The sequence below is a fragment of the Embiotoca jacksoni genome, unplaced genomic scaffold (assembly GCF_022577435.1).
Source record: "Embiotoca jacksoni isolate LCO1_2020_lvr unplaced genomic scaffold, fEmbJac1.0.p SCAF_11, whole genome shotgun sequence".
Taxonomy (NCBI): Eukaryota; Metazoa; Chordata; class Actinopteri; family Embiotocidae; genus Embiotoca; species Embiotoca jacksoni.
Genome location: NW_027185241.1, coordinates 1,312,239 through 1,337,015, shown reverse-complemented (window position 1 = coordinate 1,337,015; position 24,777 = coordinate 1,312,239). Strand labels below are relative to the sequence as shown.

Below are 24,777 nucleotides of genomic sequence, written 5' to 3'. Positions count from 1 at the left end.
TTCACAATCAGTTTTTTCTTTCTCTTTTCTTCCATTTCTTTTTTTTCAATCATGAATCATTTGCACCTTATTTTCTTTCTCTGTGCTCCTTTCTGTCTCATCTGTCACTCTCCTCAACATTTCAGTCAGTCTCTGGGAATTTAAAAGCCGTTTTTAAAAAGCAGCAATTTTTGCTTGCAAAATGTTTATTACAGTGGTTGTAGATTGACAAATGAACATGGTGGGAATAGAAGATTGAAGATTTGGAGTTACTTTCAAGTTAATGACAACCATAACGCAGCAACAATATGAACTAATCTCAGTTAAAACAACTTCATTTGTAGTCCTTCATTTGACAGATACCATTTTCAATTGAGATGTCAAACGTCTTTCCGCTGAACTCCTGCAGTTTAAAGTCGTCCTCTTTCAACATTAAAAGGTCCTCTTATGTTAAATAGCGAAAATGTTTTTCAGAGTTCAGAGTTTGAGATGTGAGTAAACAGTGTTTACGTGTATTTAGCCGCCACAACAGCCTGAGCATCAAACCAAACACCAAAACTGAAATGCATTTAAATGTGAAGCATCAGAGAGCTACTTGACCTTGCTTTGCGAATGCAAAGTTCTGTGAAAGAATGTATACGAGAATAAGAAGGAATAAGAAATACAGCATAAAGAATTTAAAGCACATGCAAAGGAAACCAACCACTTAAAAAGTTGAAAACAGAAAAGAAGAGAGTTCAGGATGTAAGATGGATACTGATCGAGTGTTTGATTCAGACATATTTTGCTTCAAATCTACATCAATCTGTAGAAAAGTGGTCGTATTTATAACATCACAACATACTGGGATGAGAGCAGAGGCCCGAAAACTGCTGTGTTGCATTCAGTAAGTTCAAACGGTAGCGTAGACTTCGTACTATGTCCATTACATTCCATTAGTAAAATCAGCAGTTCGTGCAGTTTCCATCTGACATGAAGACGTATTGACAGCAATGCAGCACCGCCTTCACTGTGTGGTTATAGTGCACCATGTCTTCTAGCCACGCCTGAGTGTTTTCTATTGTCACGGATGACATTCCCTATAAAGCACTGAGAGATCAATGCGAGCAGGGGTACCACCTGTGCTGCCTGGAGCCCCGCTAAAAGCCTCCGTGTCTCCTCTGAAGATGGAGCTGGCGTCCCCTGGGACTCTCCTTACAGCAGAGACAGGGAACCCTGCCCCCACACCGCATCGTCGGCGTGGAAAGCTCCATCGCACAGTCATCCACTGCTGGGAAATCAACGCAACTCCGAGTCGTTACCCGGTCCCTTTCTTCCCCCTTTTTTAATTTTTTTTTTTTTTTTTTTTACTTTTGCGATTCGAGCGGGGCTAATTAACTTCCTGTAACAAAGGGCTTTACTTCTGCTGCTCCACAACCTTATTATTGGGTGAGCTTGCGGCCTGATAGTACGAGCTGAATGTCACGCTCTCCTTGGGCCGATCAATCCAGGCGATCAGATATCAGACACCTGAGGGATGGCTCGAGCCACAGATCACTCACGCGCACGCCCCGACGCGGGCACGCACGCAAACACCGATCGAAAACACACCGTCGGGTTCTTGGCAGGCACGCACGCCGTCCCGGAGACTCCACACAAACATGAGGTAAAACCGTGGCCGGGGCCAAGGACGGGAGCTCGTCTGCAGACAGACGTGCTGAGCCGAAAGCTTTTCCTCCTCAACAGTTTGTTCTCTCTCCCGTTTCAGCCATATTATTATCTGCATGTCAGCTTGATGAGAGGACTCCCACGTTGATAAGACCCACTGTTTAATGCAATTGCTGCAGTTGTCACATGTTCACTGACTAAAATAAATTGCGTACCTTGCTCAAGGTCACAGACAGTGGTCCTCCTCCTCCTCCTCCCTCCCCCCCCCCGCACCCCCCCCTTCACGAATCTTTGCTCGATTTCTAATTGCCTCCGTGAGAGGTTGCGGCATGTTGAGAGGGGGGTTAGGGGGAGTGCAGACAACAACCATTCTGTATTTGCCCGTGTTAGTCATTCAAAAAACAATCAGCGATGGTAAACATGCAGTTTGCCCTCCCGGGGAGTGTTGATGGCGATCGTTGTGTTAGCAGATCATCCGAGTCTAACCTAGACGGATGACAACGACTCCCTTGTAAACCTATGAAAGGATGTTGTTTACAAAGTTAGGATGAACCATATACACCGCTCCGAATTCTCACAAGGCTCTGGGATGTTGTTCACTATGGAGTCTGAAAAAGACACTATTGTCATCCTGCCATGCGGTTCTCCCTTTCCATCAGTCCACGGTTTGAAGACAGCTCTCTTGTTTTTCTGCCTTCCCGGCTCAGTCAATACGGTCAGCAATAATACATGAGCTGTATATTCCTCCGTATCTGTTTCTCACCTTTTGCTTTGTCTGCCTCTCTGATTCTTTCTCATCCTCCCTGTAAAATGTGTGGCCATCTTTATCAACTCTGACCACCCCATTATATGCCTTCACCAACACCCCCCCCCCCCTTTTTTTTTTTTTTTAGTTTTTTTTTTTTTTTTTTTAGTTTTTTCTCCCACTGACTCTCATTTGCACCCTCCTCCACCAAGGCTCACAATACTCCTCAGTGTTTCCATCATCAGCAAAGTGTTTTCCCTTGACACCGCCATGACTTCTCATCTCCATTACAACAAATACTCCCATTATTCTCCATCTATCTTCCTTCCTCCCAGTTCTCTGCGCTCACTCTCTCTTTATTTTGACCTCTTCCTCCCACTCACTTTTGTTCCATGTGAAAAAAATGTAGTGGGGGTGAGGGTCGGGGGAGAGAGAGAGAGAGGAGGGGGGGGGGGGGGGGGGCGTTGACGGGGAACCCAGCCGTTCTCGGTGGCACATCCGCGACCCCTCTTAGCGGCAGAGGAAGCGCTACGGTGGACAGGCTTCGGTCTCCCACAGAGCTGCAGCGCTAATCCGCCTCGGGAATCACATCAAATAGAATTGCTCTCATGTGTCGTTTGTATTAAAAAAAGAAAAGAACGAAGCATGACTAATAGTCTTTGCAGATGTACTTCCTATAGGAGATTCACTGTCATTAAATGGCGTAGTGGAGTGAAACTAGAAATCTTCTGAGAATTCAACCTTAAGTGACCACCGGATGACGCATTCGTTGGACAGCGCTGCACAAACACAGTCGGGCTAGCTCTTGAGATAGATATTATGGTTCATTTGCTCTGGTTTTCGAGATAATTTGCTGGTCGGGGTTGGGGGGTGGGGGACACTGGTGAATAGCGAGTGCTATGGTGATGCGGGCCTCCGAATCAATCCCAATCTGTGCATGTCCACTTATTCTCTTCTCACTGCACTGCCAGCATATTGAGAAGGCTTCTTCCTGGACGCCGGAGTAATCCAATCACAGTGCATCATGGGGATACCATAATGTGCTCATTTGTACGGCCGCAAAGCATTCCCATCAAGGAAATATGCGGGAATCAATGACTCAAAACCCAACCTCTCTCTGAGCTCTCCCCTCTTTTAAAAAGTTCAAATTAGATATAGGAAGGGAAATCAAATGAAAGTTTTTGTTTTTCGTGTCACCGCTGGAAAGAAATGGCTTCGGCTTATCGCAACGGCAGAGAGATTAAGCAGGTCATATCACTCAATCTGAACTCAGGATTTAGTTACACAGTTAAATTGGGATGAGAATGAAAAGGCTGAAGATTGTCTTGGAGCGCCCGCGAGATGCATAATTTTTTGCTTTCTCTCGTTCCCTTTCTGAAGGGAAATGGGCTTAGGAATTCAATCAGCTTTGGAGAGCCAAAGCTCTATGTGATCCAGCTCCGCCTTGGTGTCTGTGTCCTGCGTACACGAGTGAAAAGAAAACGACAACAACAACAACAAAAAAGAAAGATCAAACAGAAAAAAAAAAAAGAAGACATTGAACCGAACACCAGCAGAGCGTAAACATAATGCAGTGAGGTTTCAAAAAAAAAAAAAGAAAAAAAAAAGCCAAGGATGTCCTGGCTGCATGCACACGAATTACTCTTTCAAGAAATAGAAACAGAATTAAAGCAACAAAACTTCTTTACACGGCCACATCTTCTCGCCATCTGGCTCAAGCGCCTCAATCTCCGTTGCACCTTTATGCTGCTGCCCGAACACAAACGAGTGCTGCGGTATTGATCCAGTCGTATAGCGCTTTTATTATCTCTTCTCCCCATCCAAAGGCAGCTTTCCGCTTTGATAGCACCACTGTCGTAGAAAAGCATAAATTCTCAAGCCCATTTGCTGCGAGGGGGCGGATAAATGGATGTGAAATCAAGCCATGAAAAGCCAACATTGCATGGTGGGGAATTTTATCCTGAGCTCATTAGGAAAAGCATGTTTCCTTCTTCGCTCATGATGGTGCACAATATGCTGATAGAATTTTGTCTCTCTCTCTCTCTGGGTCCCTACATTCATGAATGTTTTTTTAATTGGGAATGTTTGTTTGGGCTTTTGTATTACGGATATTCTTTGGCGTACGAGCCGTGGGAGAAATCAAGCCTGACTTCAGCTTGTCAAGCTAACAGTGGGCCACAGAGGAGGTGAGGAAGAGGGGTCCTGAAGCCTCTCCATGCTTTGTGACAACAGGGCAGCTGTGTGTCAGGGAGACCAGAGTAAATAGGGCTGTGTGGAGTCACAGAGCTGCGCTGATCAAAGGCGTCTCTCTCAGTTTGCTGTCACTTTCTAACGTCCACTCTGTTGCTTCTCTGCCTTCCCGACTGACTGACTGGCACACATGCTGCACTAATGTGAACGCAGGATAACCCCAAAAGAAAAATCTGAAGACACCGCCTGCAACATACTGTTATAAGTCATCACTTTTCGTGTGACCTGGGAGGTTGCAGCAGGTTGGAAACCACAATCCCCGCCCCCCCGGCGCTGGCTTTAAGATCTATCGTAGTTTTAGGTCCGTGACAAAAAGACTGTACAGGTGAGCTGGTCCAGCAGGGGGAACAGAGCTTGTTGCGTTTTCTATTGAATGTTCCTCCACATTTGCTCACCCCACCTCTATCTCCTCTTTCCCTCCACGTCTGGAAAACCTGCACACGTGAAAAAAAAAAAAGAAAAAAGACCCGAGGTGTGTTGTTTCAACAGGAATGCTAATAAGATACACAAGAAGGAGGAATTTCACTCTTAGTTTTCTTTCCTCGTGGATGCGCCGTGCCTCCGGGGACTGACATGCATATATTACATTACTGCACATGGATTAGCACGAGTTTGTGGAAGCGCATGTGTGTTTCCATCCACATGTTTGTGCAGAAATCTCTATGTTGCATATACCCTCAGAGAAACACATACATGCACACAAAAAGTGCTCCGAGGTCTTGATCTTCCAGCTGCCCTCGTTCTGCCCCCTATCTCCTTCTCTGTATGTATTTTAGCAGAGCTGCAGGCCATCTCCAATTAGGAGACTTGCACTGCACTCCCACTACAGCCCGGACCCGATGTGCATATCTCGCCTTCTTTCCCACATGGCGAGATCGCTGTGAGGTGATGCGTGACTGCTCATGATTGAGCCACCCTTAAAGCTAACAGGTGCCATCATCTCTGCAAACCTTCGCTGGCACCTCACACTCGCAGCCCCCCACAAAAGGTAAAGGATGAACAAATGTATAAATGATCTGATCACAAAGAGAAGGCGCAGCAGGAAATCTCAGAGTAAATGAACATTGAAAGTGGGCTATTGGACTGCAGGATGAGAGCAAAAAAAAAAAGAAAAGAAAAAAATGTGCTGAATTTCCAAGGCGGAGGTGGTTTCCTTGTTTTGTGTAGGCAAAACCCTTGGTGGTTTCCAACTCTGCGGGCTCCACATTGAATCAATCTGAAGACATCAATTCGACACGGAGCGTTTTGATGAATGAAGAATAGCCAAGGTTTTAAAAACAACTGTCCTTGAGCTACGACGAGTTTTGGGAGCGTTCTCTCCCAATAGGCTCCTTAAAAGAGGCCAGAAATAACCCAGAACCCCCTTAATTCATCAGGAGGATACATCACTATCGGCTTTTAACAAGAGAGAGTAGCGCGCGTGCGTGCGTGCGTGTGCGTATCTCAATAAATCTCACAAGATGGCTGGCTACAGCCCGGCTCTGTCACCAGGTCAAGGTTTAAGAACTCCCTCTCTCCGCGTCCTCCTCTTTATCGCTCTTTCCACCTCGCTACAACGTCCTCCTCCAGGTTTTGCCTCCACTTCCCCCTCACTCCAAATCACAGACTTTCCACCTGTAACCCCTGGGTGAGACATGATTACACCTTCCACAGCAGAAATTGAACTGAGAGCTTGGCCTTGACCTCCCTCGCACACCTCCACCTCCACCTGCCCCCATCTTGACTATCATGCAAACGATTAAACAACCACCATGAAACAAAGGTGTACACCTGTAAAATTACAAAGGCCAGTACATGCAATGAATATTTCCTGGATCAATTACATATAAGTGAAGCAACATGTACATCTTAGAAGACATGCACCTTTGCTTTATCATTGATCGGCACACGCAGGGCACCACCTTTCTTCTGCACCATCCAAAAGCTGCTCGGAGAAGGACAGCACACCAGAGGCTGCTATTTCCAATTCACTAGGCCCACAGGCTAAATGACAGGTAGTCAATGGCCTGCTTCTCTGCATGCAATATCTCCCACAGAGTCAGCAACAAACTCATTTTCTCCATTAGAAAGAACCACAAAGACTTTTCCCAAGCCTCCCCATAGTTCTGGTGGCGAACTGAGACAGCGGAGACGGAGAAAGAGTGAAGTGGGTATTAACAGCAAGGGGAGATTGAGGTTGAGGGCATAAAAAAAAAAATACACACCAAAAAAAAAATAAAAAAAAAAAATGAGGGAGAAAGATGTGATGGATTGAAAAGAAGAGGAATGGTGGTTTGAAGTGAGACGAGATAGCGTCGCGGTGGAGGGGGGGAGGGGAGGGGAGAGCGAAGTAGGAGGGAGGGAGGGAAGGGGGTGAAGGGGGGATGGAGAGGGGGGGGGCAGAAAAAGCGACACACTTTCCGGGCTTATTTACACGTAGCTGCCAGTATGACAGGTAATTTGGGCAAATTCTCCACAGAGCCTGCAGCAGACGGCAAGGGGATAAAGACGAAAGCAGAGAGCAAAAGAGAGAAAAAAGGGAACGGGGGGAGAGAGAGGGGAGGGGAACGAGGGAACAAGCACTGAAGGGGACGTGCGCAGACTACCTGACACGGCCCGAGTTGGGTCTGAGAGCAAGACAGCAAATGGGTTTCCAGATTCCAATCAGAGGAGAGGTGTGGGACGGGAGGTGGGGGTGAAGAGATGGAAAGATGAGGGCAGGTCGGGAGGGGGAGGGGAAGGAGGAGAAGGGGGAGGAGGAGGGTGAAACAGGGGCGGAAGTCATCGTGTTGACAGAGTCTGATCATTTTATTTATCTGCAGCAAGGAAGAGATATCAAAAGCACTTCTTAATTCAATTTCTTTCTTTTTTTTTTTTTCCTGTTGAGGCTGAAAGATCAAGCAAAAGGCAGGAACGGATGAGGCAAAAGGAAAAGAGGAAAAAAAAAAAAAACTATATCCAGATCTCCCAATTTATTCAGGCTTTGATTTATTCACTTGTTTGTCTAACTCATGCTTCCTGTGTGTGCATATGTGGGGAGGCAGATGTGTGCATGCGAGCCTTCCTCCCGCTGCACTTCACGAGCCTGTTAGACTGTATTTATAGAAAGCTCTTGTAGGTGTTCAGCGCGTGGCTGTCTGTCAGCGCTCAGAACCAATTAGAAAACACTTGTTAATGGAGCCAACGCTCCCCTTCCTGCCACCGTGTGTGTGGCGCGTTGATAACTTTATTCTCCCTCGCAATGAAAGCACTGGAGGTGCGGACGACAGCGGCAGAGATAACAAGGTGTTTGTCCCTGTGGGTGGAGGTCCCTTCGGTGCGTGGGAGGGGCGATGGAGGGGGGGAAGGGGGGGGGGAGGGAGGGCACGCAGCACTGGACTCTCCACCAGCTTCCACTTCCTGTGGTGACTCACCCCCACCCCTGTTGCACACCCCAAAACAGCTCCATGCAGAGCAGTAGGCCCAGGAGCTACACAGCAATCTCACTGATACTGACACAGTCGGAGTAGAAGAGCAACAGAAGTCCAGTGCATAAGAATGAAGAAACACAGGGGGGGAGGGGAGGGGGCAAACAAAATGAACCAGAAATGGGGAGCAGATGGGTTGAGAGGAACACCCAAAGGCACAGAAAGAGACTTCATCAGAAAAACAAGGAAATGGGTTTGAAGGAAGACACACACGGGAAGTTGTAACAAGCGGAACTGAGAGCCCCAAAAAACGAATATGAAAGAATGGGTGAGGACAGATGTCCACATCTGCAGATTCCAGAGGAAGGAATGCACGCAAGCGAGGAGGGGGCGAGGGTGGGCTCGGTGATGGTGAGCCGAAGAATGAGTGTAATGAAATATAATCAAAGTAGGGGGAAAGGATTACCTCCTTTGCTTCAGTGAAGTACGTAATTGTAGTAAAAAAAAACAAAAAAACAGTGTGACTTGCTGCGACAACAAAACACAATAGTGCCGCAGAGAGCCGAGTGTGATGCTGGGAATTAGCAGCAGTGATAAAGATAGAGATAATAGTGAGAAGTTGGGGAGGAAAAATTCAGCTGATTATCAGCGTTGATGATCACAGTGTTGGTGGTTATCATAATGAAGGTGGTGAGGATCAAACGTGGCACAATGTCTTGATGATATGACAAAAAAAAAGACGACTTGATTAAAATTGCTACTGATGCCAGTGATGATAGTGGTATTTGGTTGGCACAATTTTAATCACAGAGATTCCACATCTTACATATTCTGCCATAATTCAGTAAAGCAGGAGGCTCTTTTGCAGCCAACCCCCCCGCCCCCCTTCTTCTCTTGCATTTTAGCACACAATCTCCCATATGACTTCATGAATATGTAATAGGTATCAACACTGGTGTCACTCACTAGCTTTTATTTTAAATCTAGTATGACTGCTAACCCTTAAAAATTAAATTAGGCCTACATGGCCATTTTATACCTACAGAAGCGAATTATTACTTTAAGCTTTTAAGCTTTTCCAACCTCTTTCCCCCTCAGCCGGTGAAGGTCCCACCCCACACTCTTGTCACCAATAATGATGAGCTGTCCGCTCTCTAGCCTGAGGCTGAGGTAACCGCTACCCAAAAGGCTCAGCACAGGTGTGGAAGAAGAATATGTAAATCTGCAATACAGATAAATAATTACACATTTCCAAGCAAGTTCTATCTGCCTGTGTTTAACCCAAATGCCCCCCCCCCACAAAAAAAAAACTGGATTTCCATAATCATGCCATCTAGTGGCCTGATCCACAACAACTCCAACTCAATTAAAGACTGATTAGAGAAGGGCTCTTTTCTCAGGGTCCCTTGATATTACAGCAGAGTTATTACATTGTGTTGTCTGGGCTGACAGTATCAAATGTTGCCAGTGGAGAGTAATTGAGTTGGTTCACGTCTGTTAATTATTTTTCATTTGATCCTCATACATGCAGGAAATCTAATTCAATACACAAACTGAAGCTATATGAGGACATAGAAGGCTGATACAGACTTTTAAACAAACATTTAAAAAGGTTGTTGTATAAATCCAAAATGTGGCTTTGAAAGGTCCAAAAGTACAAACGGTCACAGGGTGTCTTATCAAATATCAATTATACAACAAGTAGATCCGACCCAGGAGTCTGATTGGTCAACTGTACATTTGAAACGTGCTCAAATCATCATAACATCACACCGTGTTGGTCACTAGAAAATATCACTCAAACATCTCAATAGCAAATAAATAACTGCAATTGAATTTCATATAATAATAACTAATATTGTTTTTAATTGTTGTAGCCCTATTAAATATGACCCATTTGGCAAAATGTTGTCTTTTTTGGTCCTTTTTGTCCGCTAGCGGTGGCCAACTTGACCGGGTTTTAACACATGACACAGTGCTAATATCTAAAAAAAAAAAAAAATACATGAGTCCATCGATATCTTTTTTCAGCAGATATCTTACTTAAAACAATACTGACTGAGCTAGCTAAGCAGTTTTGTGTCTGTGTGTGCTGTATTTATTCAGTTTGAGAAATCCCACGACGTAAAAAGCATTAAAAAGGACTAGAAATCGTCCCCGTAGCTGGTAGTAAACATTGCACACATTACATAAGAGTCTACTGACGTGATTAGCTATACCTCATGTGTTGTCATGAAAACGGAGATCTCACTAACAAAAAGCGCCTCGGTCCTGACCACATCACTGTCGTGCAAATAATGCCGTCTCGTGCGTTATTGTTTGATTCATCTTTACATCAGATTTAGGTTTTGCTTGTTGTGGCTGCTTCATTTTCCCCAAAAATGGTTATAAACCATCTCATCTTCACTTGCTTGTACAAAGTATTAGTTCACCTCTCCCCCAGAATTAACTGTTCAATCAATTTGCCACCACATCGACAGCAAATGGTCTAATCTTAGAAATAGTTTGATGGTGAAAATGATGTAGTAATGGTATAATTTTAATGGAAAAATTTGCATATTATAGGTTGCAGATGTGCCGATCTGATTATGTCTAATTGGGAGCTCTGTGGTGTGAGCATCATACCAGCGTAAACACAGCTGTGATTAACTGGTCTCTACCGTGATCCCAATCTCAGAAGAGCGCAAACTCTTGTGTCACTTTACACAGGTAATGGGTGGCAAGGTCATCCGTCAACCCTGTGTAATTAACTGGATGGCCTGAAAATGCACCTTTAGGACACCATTAACCCGTGCTAGCCTAACAACACTGTGCAAACACAGACTAAATAAACCAGCAAACACACATCTGACGCGAGAGTGAGTGGGCGAGCAGAGAGGAAAATCCATTTCATGAATATTGGATTTCATTATGAGGGTGAAAAAACAGCTTTGCTGTGGATCATTCTTTAATGACCCCAAAGTCCACATGCATGAATCTTTTAGCAGTGGCTGTCTGTTTGATATGGGGAAAGGAACAGGGGAAAAAAGAGAGGGGGAAGTCGCTCCCCAGTGGGTTTCGATGAACCGTAAGAACAGAGGGTTGAGCACCTCGATCGTGGTCTCAGACAGGTCATCATCGTGTTGCAGACATAAAGAGAGAGAGAAGTGGGGATTCAGAAGACACACTTGTTTCAGGAAATCTTGAAGAAGAACAACAGATTTTGACTCTTGAATTAATGTGTCAAATATAAATATATTCTATGGATGCTCAAGGCTGAGCGTATTCAGTGTTTGTTTTCAATATGGTAGAAAAAACGCTCGCCACCGAGGGCCTCTCCCCCTCTAAACTGATCCTCCCTGATTGGCCAAGAGGTCAGACTCCTCAATCCACTCCCCTTCTCTCTCTCTCTCTCTCTCTCGACCCTCGACTCCGCTGCCCTTCAGTCGCTAGCAATTCACAAACAACTCACCTCTTTGGCCAGGGCTGAATTTACAAAGATCCAATTTTTGAGACAACAGATGTCCCGCTCTGATTTCTATGCAACTCAAACACCCATATATATATATCTTGTGCATTATTTTGGAAAATGGAGGGATGTCACATTCAATACATTTAGTCACCACGTATTTTGTTTAATTTTCTCGCCAACAAAGTTCTCCTCCAATCAGCCATGACTCAGGTGATTGACATTACGATGAGCAACTGAGAAACACTTGTGAAAAATGAAAATAAAACCAACATGCCACGTAAATATTCATCAGTGTGGGAGAGCTGAGTTGATTAGTCACCCCTTGTTATGACTCTGCAGCTCAATGCAGAATGTTGTGGTTCTATCAAAGCATATCAGTATTCAGCGATACAGCCCACAATATCTGAAAAGAAAATCTCAGATCAAAAGGCCAGTGTGTTCACCAGATCAAAAGCTTACAGCTAATACCGAAAAATTAAATGCATTATTAATCACTTGTAATTACAATAAATGCCACATTGGTATTGATTTAAATAATTTTCTCTGCAGTTTGAGGGAAAGCTCGTGTTTTCTCCATTATGGAGAAGTCAGTGATTTCAACTCAAGATGCAGGTGGGCTAACACAGGCATGAAATGAATGAAGCGACCAACCTGGCAGAGCTAATAAATAAAACAACCATCCACAGCCCTCCATATGGTGCACTTCCTCACCTCCTCCGCATCCAACTCTACCTGCCTCATCCATCCTCAGCTAGAAGCATCTCACAGTCCATCCAGCACAGCCACCCCCCTCCTGCTTACATGCAGGAGCCATTTACAGGTGCTGCTTCCTCTTGAACTTATTGTCAAATGTGAGCTCCATTCGATGACAGCCTAAAGTCGATTTTCTTTTTACGACGTGGGGTCCGGGAACCCTGCGAGAAGTGTTCCGAATGTAAAGTGAAAAATACTATATATGCAGTTTTAACATAGATGAATTCACCTCGTTCTACAGTTATGGTCACTGATAACTCTGTCTATACTTCCAACAGGAAAAAAAGACTGTGTGTCTCCAATAATAAACATAGGTCTCTCGCTGGCTTCCCATCTGCCAACACTGCCTGCCTCTGAAATTGATGGCAAATGTTTTTAATCATCAGCATCTCCAGAGTAGAATTTTAAATCATTATGTCTATATATTTAAAGCTGATGTTGTTTTTATATGAATTTTTTGGGGGGGAAATAAACATATTACTAATTATTAGCAACATGTGTTTTGTTTCATGACTTTTATTTACAGTATAATTTGGATGGCTTGTTTATAGTTTGATTAAGTGAGGTACCCATCATACCATTGCTGTTTTTGTATATGAGTGACTTAAGAATGGGCAATAAATGAACGTTACCATATCTCTGCTGTTGGTGGAATTAATGTCATAACAGTATGTTCATATTGTGTTATTCTTTTACAAAATTTTGTTATACAAAATACTGCAAATAACTAGTGGATACTAGTGGAATAAAACATCGAGGCTTCTCAACTCACGTAATGCACAGCAACTGGATTACAGACATTAAGACTTATACTGCATAAATAATGCAAAAATAATGTCTTCATCATAGTGATATTGATCCTATTGCCCTGCCTTAAAGTGGTAAGCCGATCTGGAGAGTACATTAACCAACTTCTGCTGTGATATACCTCTTGAAATGAGCATGGCATGAATAAAGTCATTAATATCTTTGCACATTCCCATTAAACTTGCTGCAAAGTGAGAGGACTTTGCGGGGTGCCACAGCAGGGGGGGGGCACAGCTTTTATTAGAGGTTGAGAAGATGTGATGTTCCCCAGGTAATCAGGGCAGACGCAACGGGTTGACAACTGTGATGGTACCTTTTATCCCATATGCCTACATCCCTGTAGGCATGGAGGTGCCCCAGAAAAAAGCAAACAGATGGCCTCAGGTTGTGCGCTCCTGTCTTTAAGTGTGAGACGAGAGCAGGAAGTAGCGACGGGTGAGTGGGCACAGTCAGAAGGGCTGCAGGGTCTCCAGGGCTGAGCACTAAAGCATAACTTATAGAGCACAAATGGGCCAGGGTTTACATTATAATAAATGTGGCACTACTGTAATGCAATTCCATCCACTTCTAAGTTTGAATGCGTAATTGCTGTCCTCTGAATTGAAATGTTGCAGTTTCAAAGGCGCACTATTTCAAAGCCATTCAGTCTATATGGTTTGACAACTTGTGTTGTGCCATCTTTGCTTTCAGCCCGCGCTGCACAATGGTATAAAAGGGAATCTTTGCTCATTTAGAAGTCCCGTCTTTAAGGGAAAAAAAATAAAAATCTCTGCGCTACATCAAACCGCACTGTCAAAATGCTGACAACGGACATGTATATACTTGAGAATAAAAAGCTCGCTGTGATGCAGGGAGCAGGAATGAGGCATTAAATGATAGGCATTGGCACGTCTTATTCAGCACATGATATCGAACATATTCGCTCCGGTGCATCATATTCAGCAATGCATACCAAATTTTACTGCCTAAACATGTCTCAATTAAGTCCAGTTATATTACATATGATGTCATTTCTTTGACTGCCTGAAATAATCGAACCTCAAGGCAAGTGTTCTCCCACTGTCATAACTCTTCACATTAATTCAACACACAAAACCAGTCTGGTAAAAAAAATCTAATTAAAGGAAAATCAATAGCACCAGCAGAAATCCTTCCAACAGTTTTGGATTTATAAATGCTCTGTAGCTTTGAGTGGAAATGCAATTTTTTTTGCTGAAACTTTTCCCCACTAAAGTCTTTCAGCTTGCTATCTCTCTGTTCTCTCCCCCTGTAAAAAAAAAAAAAAGAAAAAAAAAAGAATCTTAATAGAAGCCCAATGTCAATAAGGCCTGATCATGATGGATTCAAGAGAGGATCAATCACGTCGGCCTGATTGAGAAAACACCTGCACTGTCTGCCCCACATTTGTCATGTCTGATTTAGCTGCCTCCCCGTAGCATACAGATCAATTTTGATTACAGCTGTCAAACCCAAAATAACAAACAAAGGTAACTGAAGGTTTGATAAAGCAGATATTTACAATAAACAGGCCAACATGACGCTTAATAACAAGTGTTGAATTGGGTTATTTATCTTCTACGGTTCAGACATCTGAATATCGGATTTAAATCACTCAATCTGTGACCCGATTTTTCATTTTATAGCACCATTTAAAGGCATCTCAATCACTGTGTTTTGTTTTATTTCCAAGCTGTCTACCGCGCCAGAAGCAGATCTGTTTTTTGAGGCAGTGAAACTTAAATCAACCAAGTCATTTCTATAATGTCAACGTTTCCAATAACGTCTTATCGCGCTTGTTGTCAGGTATAGATATTGACTTGTCAGCAAAAATATGTTGTATTAGAGTACTGTTGCTCAACATTAAGCAGCTAATTGCCCTTTTCTGACACATCCATTATTCCTTAATGGAATTGGAGGTCTGCTGGCCAGATAAAGGTCACATCGATACAGCCGGTGCCCCCTCGATGAGGAGAGACTGAGATCTTTTGCCGCTGTGACAAATTGATTTCACAAAGTCATTTCTAACAGCAGGGTTGCTAAAAGACTGTGTTGTATGTACTATTAAGAGTTTCCAACACTATATTTGATCAGTATATCAAGCATAGCAGGAACCAGAGCACTTTGGATGACCGGTTCCAGCAATCATTTTTATTAATACGGTTACATGTGCTCTAGTGCTGCAATAACTGCTGCAACTAAGAGTCAACAACAGCTGAACAAGGACCGCTGGATGAGACATTTTAATTGAAAAATTTGCCTTGCATCATGTGTTTTCATAAGCACTATTTGGCCAAATTTCTTTATATTTATTGCAGCTAAAACAAGAGGGAAGAGAAGAACCGGCGTGTGATTTTAAACTGCACCGCAGCCTTGAAACAGATTTTTAAGGGGGAATTAGGAAGTCACATTGGCACCCCAGGAATGTTATTACAAAACAAATTAGAGAGAACAATTCATCCACATTCCTCAATGAATAAAAGGAGCAAATGAAGCACAATATAAAAAGCGCACCATATCCTTGAAATGTCTTAAATAATCTGAAGCGAATACTTTGCTCACATCCGCTCCCATGCAGGTCCAAACACTAATGGAATTTCACTCAGTGCATTACTAAACTGGGAAGAGCAGCGCAGGCTTTTGGTGTTATCCAACTGCACATCTAATTAGTGAAATATCATCACACAATAATACAGCAGCCTCCTCTCCCAAACCCAATTAATGGTCTATAAGCAGCACAAATGTTTGATGAAATCTCACCTAACATCCCAATTATGACAATAGTATCACGACGTCACAAACATGATATTTTGTTCAAAAACTATTCCTGTAATCTTTTGCTTCACTTTACACCCCATACCCAGAGGACACGGTGGGGGAAAGGAATTGAGATTTTTTTTTTTTTTTCAAGAAACTGTGGGAACACTTTCTGCAAGTAAATGTATGGGCTGTCACAGCCAAATCCTTGGTGAAATTCTGCCTAACTGAGTCTTTACTGTCAGCGTGTCATGCTAACATGGACATTTTATTACAAGAAATCCCAGCAGGCACCTTCACAGCTGGAACCACAGCCACGTGCCGGCCTTAAATGACAGGAGAATTGTGGGATATCTCGAAAATCGCAGTGGAAGCTCTGGCTGGATGGCGACGCAATGCCCTGCCTACCACCGGCATCCACACTGCGTGAGCTCCTAATTATGTAGCTTTGCCATAGAGCAGCGTGTAATATCTATATTTGATTGCGGTGGTAAATTTGCAGAGATTTCTCAAAATCTAACTTTTTATTTAACCTGTGGATCCTCGACAACCTCCAAACCGTTTCTTAGTGGGTTTCCACACTTTATGAGCGTCTCATTAGAGGCGTGCTGCCTCGCAGGAGTGACTCCCCAACCAGTGGCGCATCACATTAGCATCAGCTCCCAAATGTCGCATTATCATACAACGAGTGACCCCTGAAATAATTTCAATATCACCCCAAACACAGCTTTCATTGGCAGGATAAACCTGACATGTTTTTTTTTATTTTTTTTTATTCCTCCTAATCATCTGCCTGCGAAATCAATCCATCTCGATCACTGCCTGTTGCGGGTCTTTGAATCCCTCCTCCTCCCTCCTCCCTCACACCATCTGTCTCTGTTCCCTCGCTCCCTCCCAGCAGCCCTTCCCTTCAATCATTTTTTTTTTTTTCCATAACTCCATCTCTCCGGCCTGTCCATCCTCATGAGCTCCCTCTTGTCTTTTTTTTTTCTCCCCCGCCGCCTCTGCTCTCTGCATTAAACATACAGGCCGCACTACACGCGCCGCATGTAATGCGCGTCTTTGTGCGATGCAGATTTCACGGCCATGTTTCACGGGAACTCGCCGGCGGACGATCGGAAGTGCGGTGGGACCGACGGGGACCGCGTCTGACTGTCCAGCAACGCGTTAGCCGCCTCGGCTGTTGACCGGCTCGTTGTCATTTGCTCGCTGCACAAACTGCGCACCCACACAGTCTGTCGCCAACTTCCTGACAGGAATTTGAATTATGTGAAAGTCGGGACGACAGAGATTCTTACAGTCACTATTACAGAGTGCCAAAGTCTGGGAGCCCGGGCTCTCCTATGGCTTTTTGTTGTTTTGTTCCCATGGAAGATAATGTTGGTATGTGGTGCTCGTTAGCACGCCCCGTGTCGCTTCTCCACCCCGCGCTCATGCTTTCTCTCTCTGTCTATTAAAGTCTGGGACACAATTATCCCCATTCTCTGTCACTCCTCTTTCACCCTCCATCTCTCTCACTCACTGTGAATGAGAGTCTGCAACACAATTACCCCTGTTCTCCCTCTCTCTTTCTTGCACTTTATCCATCCCTCCCTCCCCTCTGTCTCTCTCTCTCTCTCTCCACCTCTTATGGCTTCAGGAGAAGTCTGTGAAGGGAGCAGCTGCTGAAATATTTATTGATCTGTTTTCCTCAGTTTTATTTATTTCCCTCTCTCCCCTCCTGCTCTCCCTTTCCCCTCCGCACAGACCCAGAAACACCTCCAAGCGCCACGAGATGTCAGAGGCGGCGGAGGGGCTGAAAATCCACAACATAAAACCATTATTTAGTGTTTGTTGCACACAGTGGTTTTACCTGTGTAAACAAAATAAGAGGCGCAAGACCGAGATGAAGGCATTTTGCGGCATCAACTCCCAACAAGACCAGATGCGGCGCATATTGAGCCGCGAGACAGGTGGATTGTTCGACGTATTTTGATGCCAGCATCCGCTGCAGGGGCTTGTTGACAGGAAACACCGAGGCGCTGCTCTTTTTTGTGTCAGTGTAAAGGAAGTTGTACACAACTGCCGGCTATTGAAGTAGTAGTAGTCATGGTAACAATGCCCTGAGCAATTATGATTACAATGGTAACAGCGTTTGCACTGGACTAAATGGATTCACAGATGAATCTGACGTTATCTCTGCGTAATTAAAGGGCTCCCGTGCTATCGCGTGTCCCCGTGGTAAACATCAGCATAGTTAACCGGGAGTTTTGAGGTTACTCCAGCAACGAGCAATTCAACAGTCGTTTGAAACTAATGTTTTTCTCCAGCCTTCTGGTGTAGCACAAATGATTAAACTTCCACATACACACACAAAAAGAGGAGGATCACTCACATAAACACACGCACACACACAAACACAACACACACACAGACACACACACACACACACACACACACACAAAGCTAAGTCCCATCACCAGACATGGCCTGCATTAGTGCCTAAGCCTTTTCCATTGATTTGCCGGCGAGCTCCTTGTCTTTTGGTAATGAGGACAGGGAGAAAAGCGGGACCCTAGTCCCTCCCGGCTCCCCGAGGACAAGCCGCCTGCGCTAATCTGAATTGTGTTTCCAATGATGCTAACTCCCTGGCACACACACACAAAAAAAAAAAAAAAGACTAGAGGGAGGAGGAACAGAGGGAAGAAACATCATATGGCACTTTCTGCCTGCCCCCCTCAACCAGTACTCATTCCTGCTAAATCTGTAACATCTGCACATAACCAAACAAGAAGAAAAAAACATCTCTTTTTCTTCCGCTCTCCTTTTCCCTGTTCGATCTGCAGTGTGGGCCGAAGCGCCGCAGACCAAATGGAAGAAATTTGTTCAATTCAGAGACTGATTTGATTTCTCTATTAGAATATTATTGAAATGAAATCAATGAGTTTTTTATTTATTTTTTTATTTTTTATACCATGTGTAAGTAAAGATATTCATTTCCTGTTGGCTCACCATCGATTTATTGTGAACACCTTTAGTGAGGAAATTGTGGAAACTCATCTTCCGAGTGGTCCAAAGGAGCTATGCTACAGTGTGCACATGCACACAGGCCACTGAGAAAGAGAGAGAGAGTGTGTGTGTGTGTGTGTGTGTGTGTGTGTGTGTGTGTGTGTGTGGGGCCCTTCGTAGGCGGCGGTAGATGTGAGTACGAGAGCCTCCACTTATTTCTGCTTCTACAGCCACTCTGCTCCCTCTTGAATGATCCTTCCCCTGCACTAAATAAAACATAGCTCTTTTTCATCTGTTACAGTGAGAACCCACAGCTCATGTTCGTATTCACACCCGGATTGACACCGGGTCTTTAAGCTGGGACTGGGACACCGGGAGGACGAGGGGAGGTTGTAATGAAGAGAATTACTACAGTAATTAAACACAGTATAACTACCTGTCCCAAGTTGAAAGCGGTCCCAGCTACTTTCCATTACACTGAACTCGATATATTATAACTGTAATTATAATTGCAAACAAGCGACACTGTAATCATTATTTATGACACTGACACTATGTGTAATTGCCAACCCCCCCCCCCCCCCAAACCAATATGTGCAGCCCAGCGGTGTGTTTATCAAAACTGACAGGAGGAATCTCAAGGGCAGCGAGGTGGAGCTTCATCCACCTATCTCGCACGGTAGCGCCGTGGCTACCGGTCCTCAAAGGATTTGAACCCGTGACCTCTCCGTCACCGCTCTCGCCAGATAGCAGCTAACGCTACGAGATGCTGAGTTCAGCTGCAGCTCGTGAGGTCAGGAGGTCACTGGCTCGGGGGTGGGAGGGTTACTCACCTCCGTCTAGCCGGTAATTGGAAATGCAGCAATACCCACGTCGTAAACGGATCAATAACGACTACAATGAAATTATTTTCTGTTCTGGTCATTTGATACAACTACTGCCCAGATACTCCTACTCTGCTGCTTCTTTTATAGTGGAGGCCTCAAACATTTTATTTTTAGTGTGTGAAATAACATCTCTTAATTTGTACTCTTTGCAATCAAGACAGTCCCTGCATTGTTTTCCTGTTGTCTCATTGTTTCTTTTAATTGTTCCGAATTCCAGGTCTTTCTTTTGTTTCATGCAGGTTGTGTTTGTATAACTCTGAATCATATTTGTCTCTTTTAATCTCTTTTACAGACGGATCCGTCTGTTTTAGTGCGGTTGTTCCTGCCATGCCGTGAGCATAATTTCCCGTAGCAGGTAATAAAGACTAAAATGAATCGCTTGTATTTTTTTTTTTATATTCCTTGATGTGGATTCGTAACACCTTGAAATCCAATACAAATACTACAAGTGCCTCTGAGGTGTAATATGATTCATTGCACTGCAGTCACAACACTAAAGTCATAGTACAAAAGCCATTTGACTTCTGAATTAATGCGAGTTGCAATGCAAGTCAGATAATTGAGGTGATTTTACGAAGTCGAGACTTTCTGATGCGATTACAAAAAGAATCTCAAGTTTGTTCTCGCGCTTTGATACCGTAGCAGTACTCCCTCCACGCAGTAACACTATCAGATCAAAATGAATTCATGAGTGAAACATGTCTCATGCCCCTATTCTCCAGTAAAACATGTTGTAGTCACCAAACATTTTTCAGCTAAGTTTTACTTTTGATATATTGATTCATTTATATGGCACCAAAAACCCAACCTGAGTCATCTGAGCACACTTAACATAATAGGGTCCTTATAATCAATCGGCAGACCCTCATATATCAATTCTCCACCACAAGTTAAAACAAGGTTTAAATGCAACATCTAACTCGCCTAATAATTTTCCATCACATCACCTGCCTCGGCCAATCGAAACTTTTTTGAAGGTGCGATCAGCTCCTCGACGTGTGAGGAATGCATTCTGTGTGAAACGCTGGATGCACTGCACCACAAGCCACCGAACAACAGCAAGAGAAACAAAACAAAAAAAGAAGATGAAACCTTCGTGGAAAACATCCAGACCACAGGCCCACTCCAGGCTGGCTACAACCCCCCAATCCTCATCCCCCAGGCTCTCCAGTCCAAACAGGGGCCCTCTCACTCCAACACTTGGAGATAACTAAAACCTGCCAAAATGGCAGAGCATTTTCTAAGCCAACCGGAGAACAACGGCACACAGAAACCGTGTATTTCAAAGGGAGGGTGAAAAAGCACAGGCCCTTCCTGAATAGGAGCGCAAGGCATCTGTTGATGCTGGCATATCCTTGCTCTTCATCTGCACGCCAATACCGGTGATCCAGCCGTGTGTGTGTGTGTGTGTGTGTGTGTGTGTGTGTGTGTGTGGGTGCAGGTAGGAAAGAGGGTGGCCTACGGGCTAACATGTGCAATATACATTGACCCCACTTGGCGCCTCAATATGTTGCTGAAATAAGCATGATGGCGCGCTTGTTTTCACCTGTGATCCTGCCCCGCACACTTCCTCTAACCAGAATCTCCATCATGGGAAGACCCATCTGTTTGACCATCAGTGACATATACAGTGTGTACCGTTTAGTGTACAATGTGAAGGTGGACATTGGTTTAATGGATAAATGGATGTCTGTAAGGCAGAAATTGGTGAGTTTAAACATCTAAAGAGATCATATCCTTTGATATAACCTTAAACTTCCTCTGCTGGGACCTGTGGATCAACATACGTAGAAGCAATTTCACTTGTCATCTTCACTTTTCACTGAATCAGTGACGGCGTGATTCTCATTATTAGATATTGCAGGCTTCTGTCATAACATAAATCCTTTGAGCGGAGGGTAAATTGTTTAATTTCGTGTGGATACATTCCAGCCTTAATGCTCCGCCGTTGGTCTGGTCTCACCAATGAAACAGAGTTTTTGAGTAATCGCAGATGTCTTCTGTGCCAGAAATATGTAGGTATTTTAAGATATGTACGAGTGGACGCTCGGCCCATCCACCTCTTTTAGAGAGTACATTTTAAGCAAAAAGGGGAAAATAAATGAGGAGGAGAAAGCATGCCAGGAGCTGGCCATCACACCTATGGAGTGGTTTGTGCATTCACACGGCAAGGCAGTAGGAAACCTTTGAATAGCCTAAAGGTGTTTTTGCAGCACAGAAAAAGCCCTTCTTGCCGTGTCATTGTACAGGTTCTGAAAGCCATTCTTACTATCAGTCTCTGAGCTTACAATAAAATGCTAGTCTCTTAAAACTTGTTGTCCATAATGTGAAAAGCTACATGAGAGAAACTCAAAAGGATGAAATATTTTCAGAGGAGGAAATATCTTCTTATACATCATTAAACAGGCAATAATACCTCGCACACAATCTGCCCAACAGTGGTGGGGAAGCATTTAAGCAACCACACACCACACTTGCCTGAATTTCAGTGGCACAGATGCCGAGGATTATTCCACTGCTGCATGATTTATCGAGCAGCGAACGGTGCCCTTTTAACAGTCATGTTCTTCCTTTATAATGCATGCTCTCTACATTTAAAGATGGACGTGTTGTGAACCTACAGCAACTCACGGCAGCAGGCAGGACCCCCCTTACCTCCCCCTCCTTCGCAGAAGTGATTCACATGTGCTGCAATGTGCACCGCTCACATCGATATCGAATCATTCCTGAAGTGTGGCTTACATGACCGGTCACACCTTCACATCGCCAAAAAAAAAACAAAAAAAAAACACAGGTTACGAAAACAGAGGGGCTTGAAAACCTGAAATGAGGGGGATTCTGGTTGGTCTGCGTGGCGCTGAGCTTTGTGTTTGTGTGTGCTGTGTGCGTCCTGCAGGGCTGTCCGTCTGGTCTCTGCCTGGTGTTGAGAAGGGGCTCGCTGTGGCAAGCCAACCATGACCAGCTGGGCTCTCCTGCCCACAAGGAGCTGAGGAGCAGGAGGCTATAGCCCGTCTGCATCTGTAGGTTGTTAACCTCACATCTTATTGCACTGACACATCAATTATTGTTATTAAGGGCCAGAGTAATTTATTTATATACTGATTTCCCATAGGACGAAGGCAGGACTAATTGAGCCAGGTGTGTGTGTGTGTGTGTGTGTGTGTGTGTGTGTGTGTGTGTGTGTGTGTGTGTGTGTGTGTGTGTGTGTGTGTGTGTGTTGGTGCTAGATGGGCAGAGGGAAATTAGAGTACATGGTGAGAGTGTTGTCCACAGCTAATATAGGGTGGGACATCCCAAAGCACGGTGAGACTATTAGAGGATGACGTGAAAAATGTGAGAAGATTTTAAATATTCCCCGGTCAGCGTTCCCCGAGGACGAAACCAACAACATACACAGCACTTGTCTGTTTGTGGTGGTTCTTAATGAAGAAGCTTTAAAATGCAATCTGAACCTCCTGCTTGTGCAGCTTATCTCAACACTGTAAACTGCTGTAATTGGATCAATTTGGAGCAGATGAATGAAGTGTGTGTTTGTCCCTTTCGTGGAGCAGTGGGCGGAAAGATGTTTTATGCCAGTGATAAAAGATGGAATTAAGGTTTGACAGGAAGGCCAGGTCCACGTCTGCACCCCTCAGACCCCCCAACTGTCCAACCTTCACCAGTTATCTGCCTCCCTCTCGACCTTGGTTTTGAAGAGAGAGAACAAAACACCGTCTCTATCCTGAGTCTCTCTGCATTGCTTCTACCCCGTACTCACGTTAACTCCACAACCCCCACCCCGCACTGATTATGCGTCGTGCGCGTGGGGATACCGAGGCCATTCATGTCACGTAAAGGAATGCTCACAGAAGGGGAAGTCTATTGGGTTTTTTTTGTTTTTTTTTGCTCCATAGTAAACAGTTTGACATGCATCACTCGATGCTTACACTGAACCACGAGGTTGGCTTGGAGATGAACCTGGCGCTGCGCTCACGTGCACGCGCCCCAAGCGCACAATGCGAGCGCGCGCGCACGCGCACACACACACAAACACAGCATTTTCTCTGCATTTCCGTGTGAGCAAATAGAAAGCTGGAGCCCAGTGGCACAGCAGACACGCGTGATTCACAAGCAGGTAGACCCCCCCCTCCTTCTCCTCCTCCTCCTCATCATCATTAGTATTCACCTCCACAACCATTTTTTTTTTTTTTTTTTTTTTTTTTTTTTTTAATGAAAGGCAAAGATCCATGCGTAAAGACGCAGCAGCACAGGAACTGTCGGCACATCACCAAAGTAGGCTAAGCTCGTGCGAACTTACCTTTCGACAGCAGAACCAGGATCAGACCAGCGAACGCGTTCCGCAAGAGGGGGCAGCCCATGGTGGAGTTCTGATTGATTGTCTGCTTGTTTGTGCAGCCAAATGTCTCGGTATTCCTCCCTTACGGTACCGTAGCGGGGAATCTGTTCATTAAAAAAAAATGTCCCAGTGGATGAATGTCAACAACAATAGTCCAACGCTTCTACATGTGAGTGGACGAAAACATCAGTCTTGACTTTTCCTTTCTGGTTACCCCCCGTCGGAGAGTGAGGCGGGCTGGCTGTTATATCTTCTCCGGTGCAGAATCTGTCAACCAGAAAAATATTAAAGCAGATTGAACAAATATCCCAGACACTTAGTTTGGCTCTCAGTGCCTTGAAGAGCAGAGAAAATAATTTACAAAATGCATGCAGGATAGGTGCAATTCAAACTGTCCAACGGCCTGTCATCAATATATCAGGATGGGGGGTCCGTGCGTCCTGACCAGAAATATTAGCCTGCTCCGTATGTCTCTGTTGGTATGCAGCGCGTCTCGTCGCTCCGTACTCAGCGCGTCGCAGGCAGCAGCACTGAATGCGAGTCGCACAAGTAAAGAGCATGATTGACAGTTCAAGGAGAGACCCTTTCTTCCAATCACCGGCCCCAAGGAGGGAGGCGGGATTTACGATTGCGCCGATGTCCCGCGAAGAGAGGCCGAGCGAAGAGCCTCACGGGCCAATCGGAGGTGCGCGGTGGGCGGGCAGAGCGCGGGGCGAAGCACGGCGCGGCGATAATGCAATGTGATTTATAGCCAGTTTGGTGTTGCTGCAGTACTCAGAGAAAACAGTCCACAG

The 24,777-nt window shown here is 44.6% G+C and overlaps 1 protein-coding gene across 2 annotated transcripts in view; it reads right to left on the bottom strand.

Annotated features, from left to right (window-relative positions):
• The window catches only part of iglon5 (IgLON family member 5), a 99,679-nt gene extending 75,164 nt beyond the window's left edge, over window positions 1–24,515 (bottom strand). Inside the window, exons 1-2 of one of the 2 annotated variants that reach the window (XM_069141547.1) lie at window positions 24,345–24,515; window positions 23,945–24,250 (exon numbers count right to left, since the gene is read on the bottom strand). In XM_069141547.1, the coding sequence (XP_068997648.1) occupies window positions 23,945–24,005 (61 nt within the window). In that variant the 5' untranslated portion in view covers window positions 24,006–24,250; window positions 24,345–24,515. The remainder of the gene's footprint in view (window positions 1–23,944; window positions 24,251–24,344) is intronic. The other variant, XM_069141558.1, reaches the window with a different exon arrangement.
• Window positions 24,516–24,777: the final 262 nt, after the last annotated feature.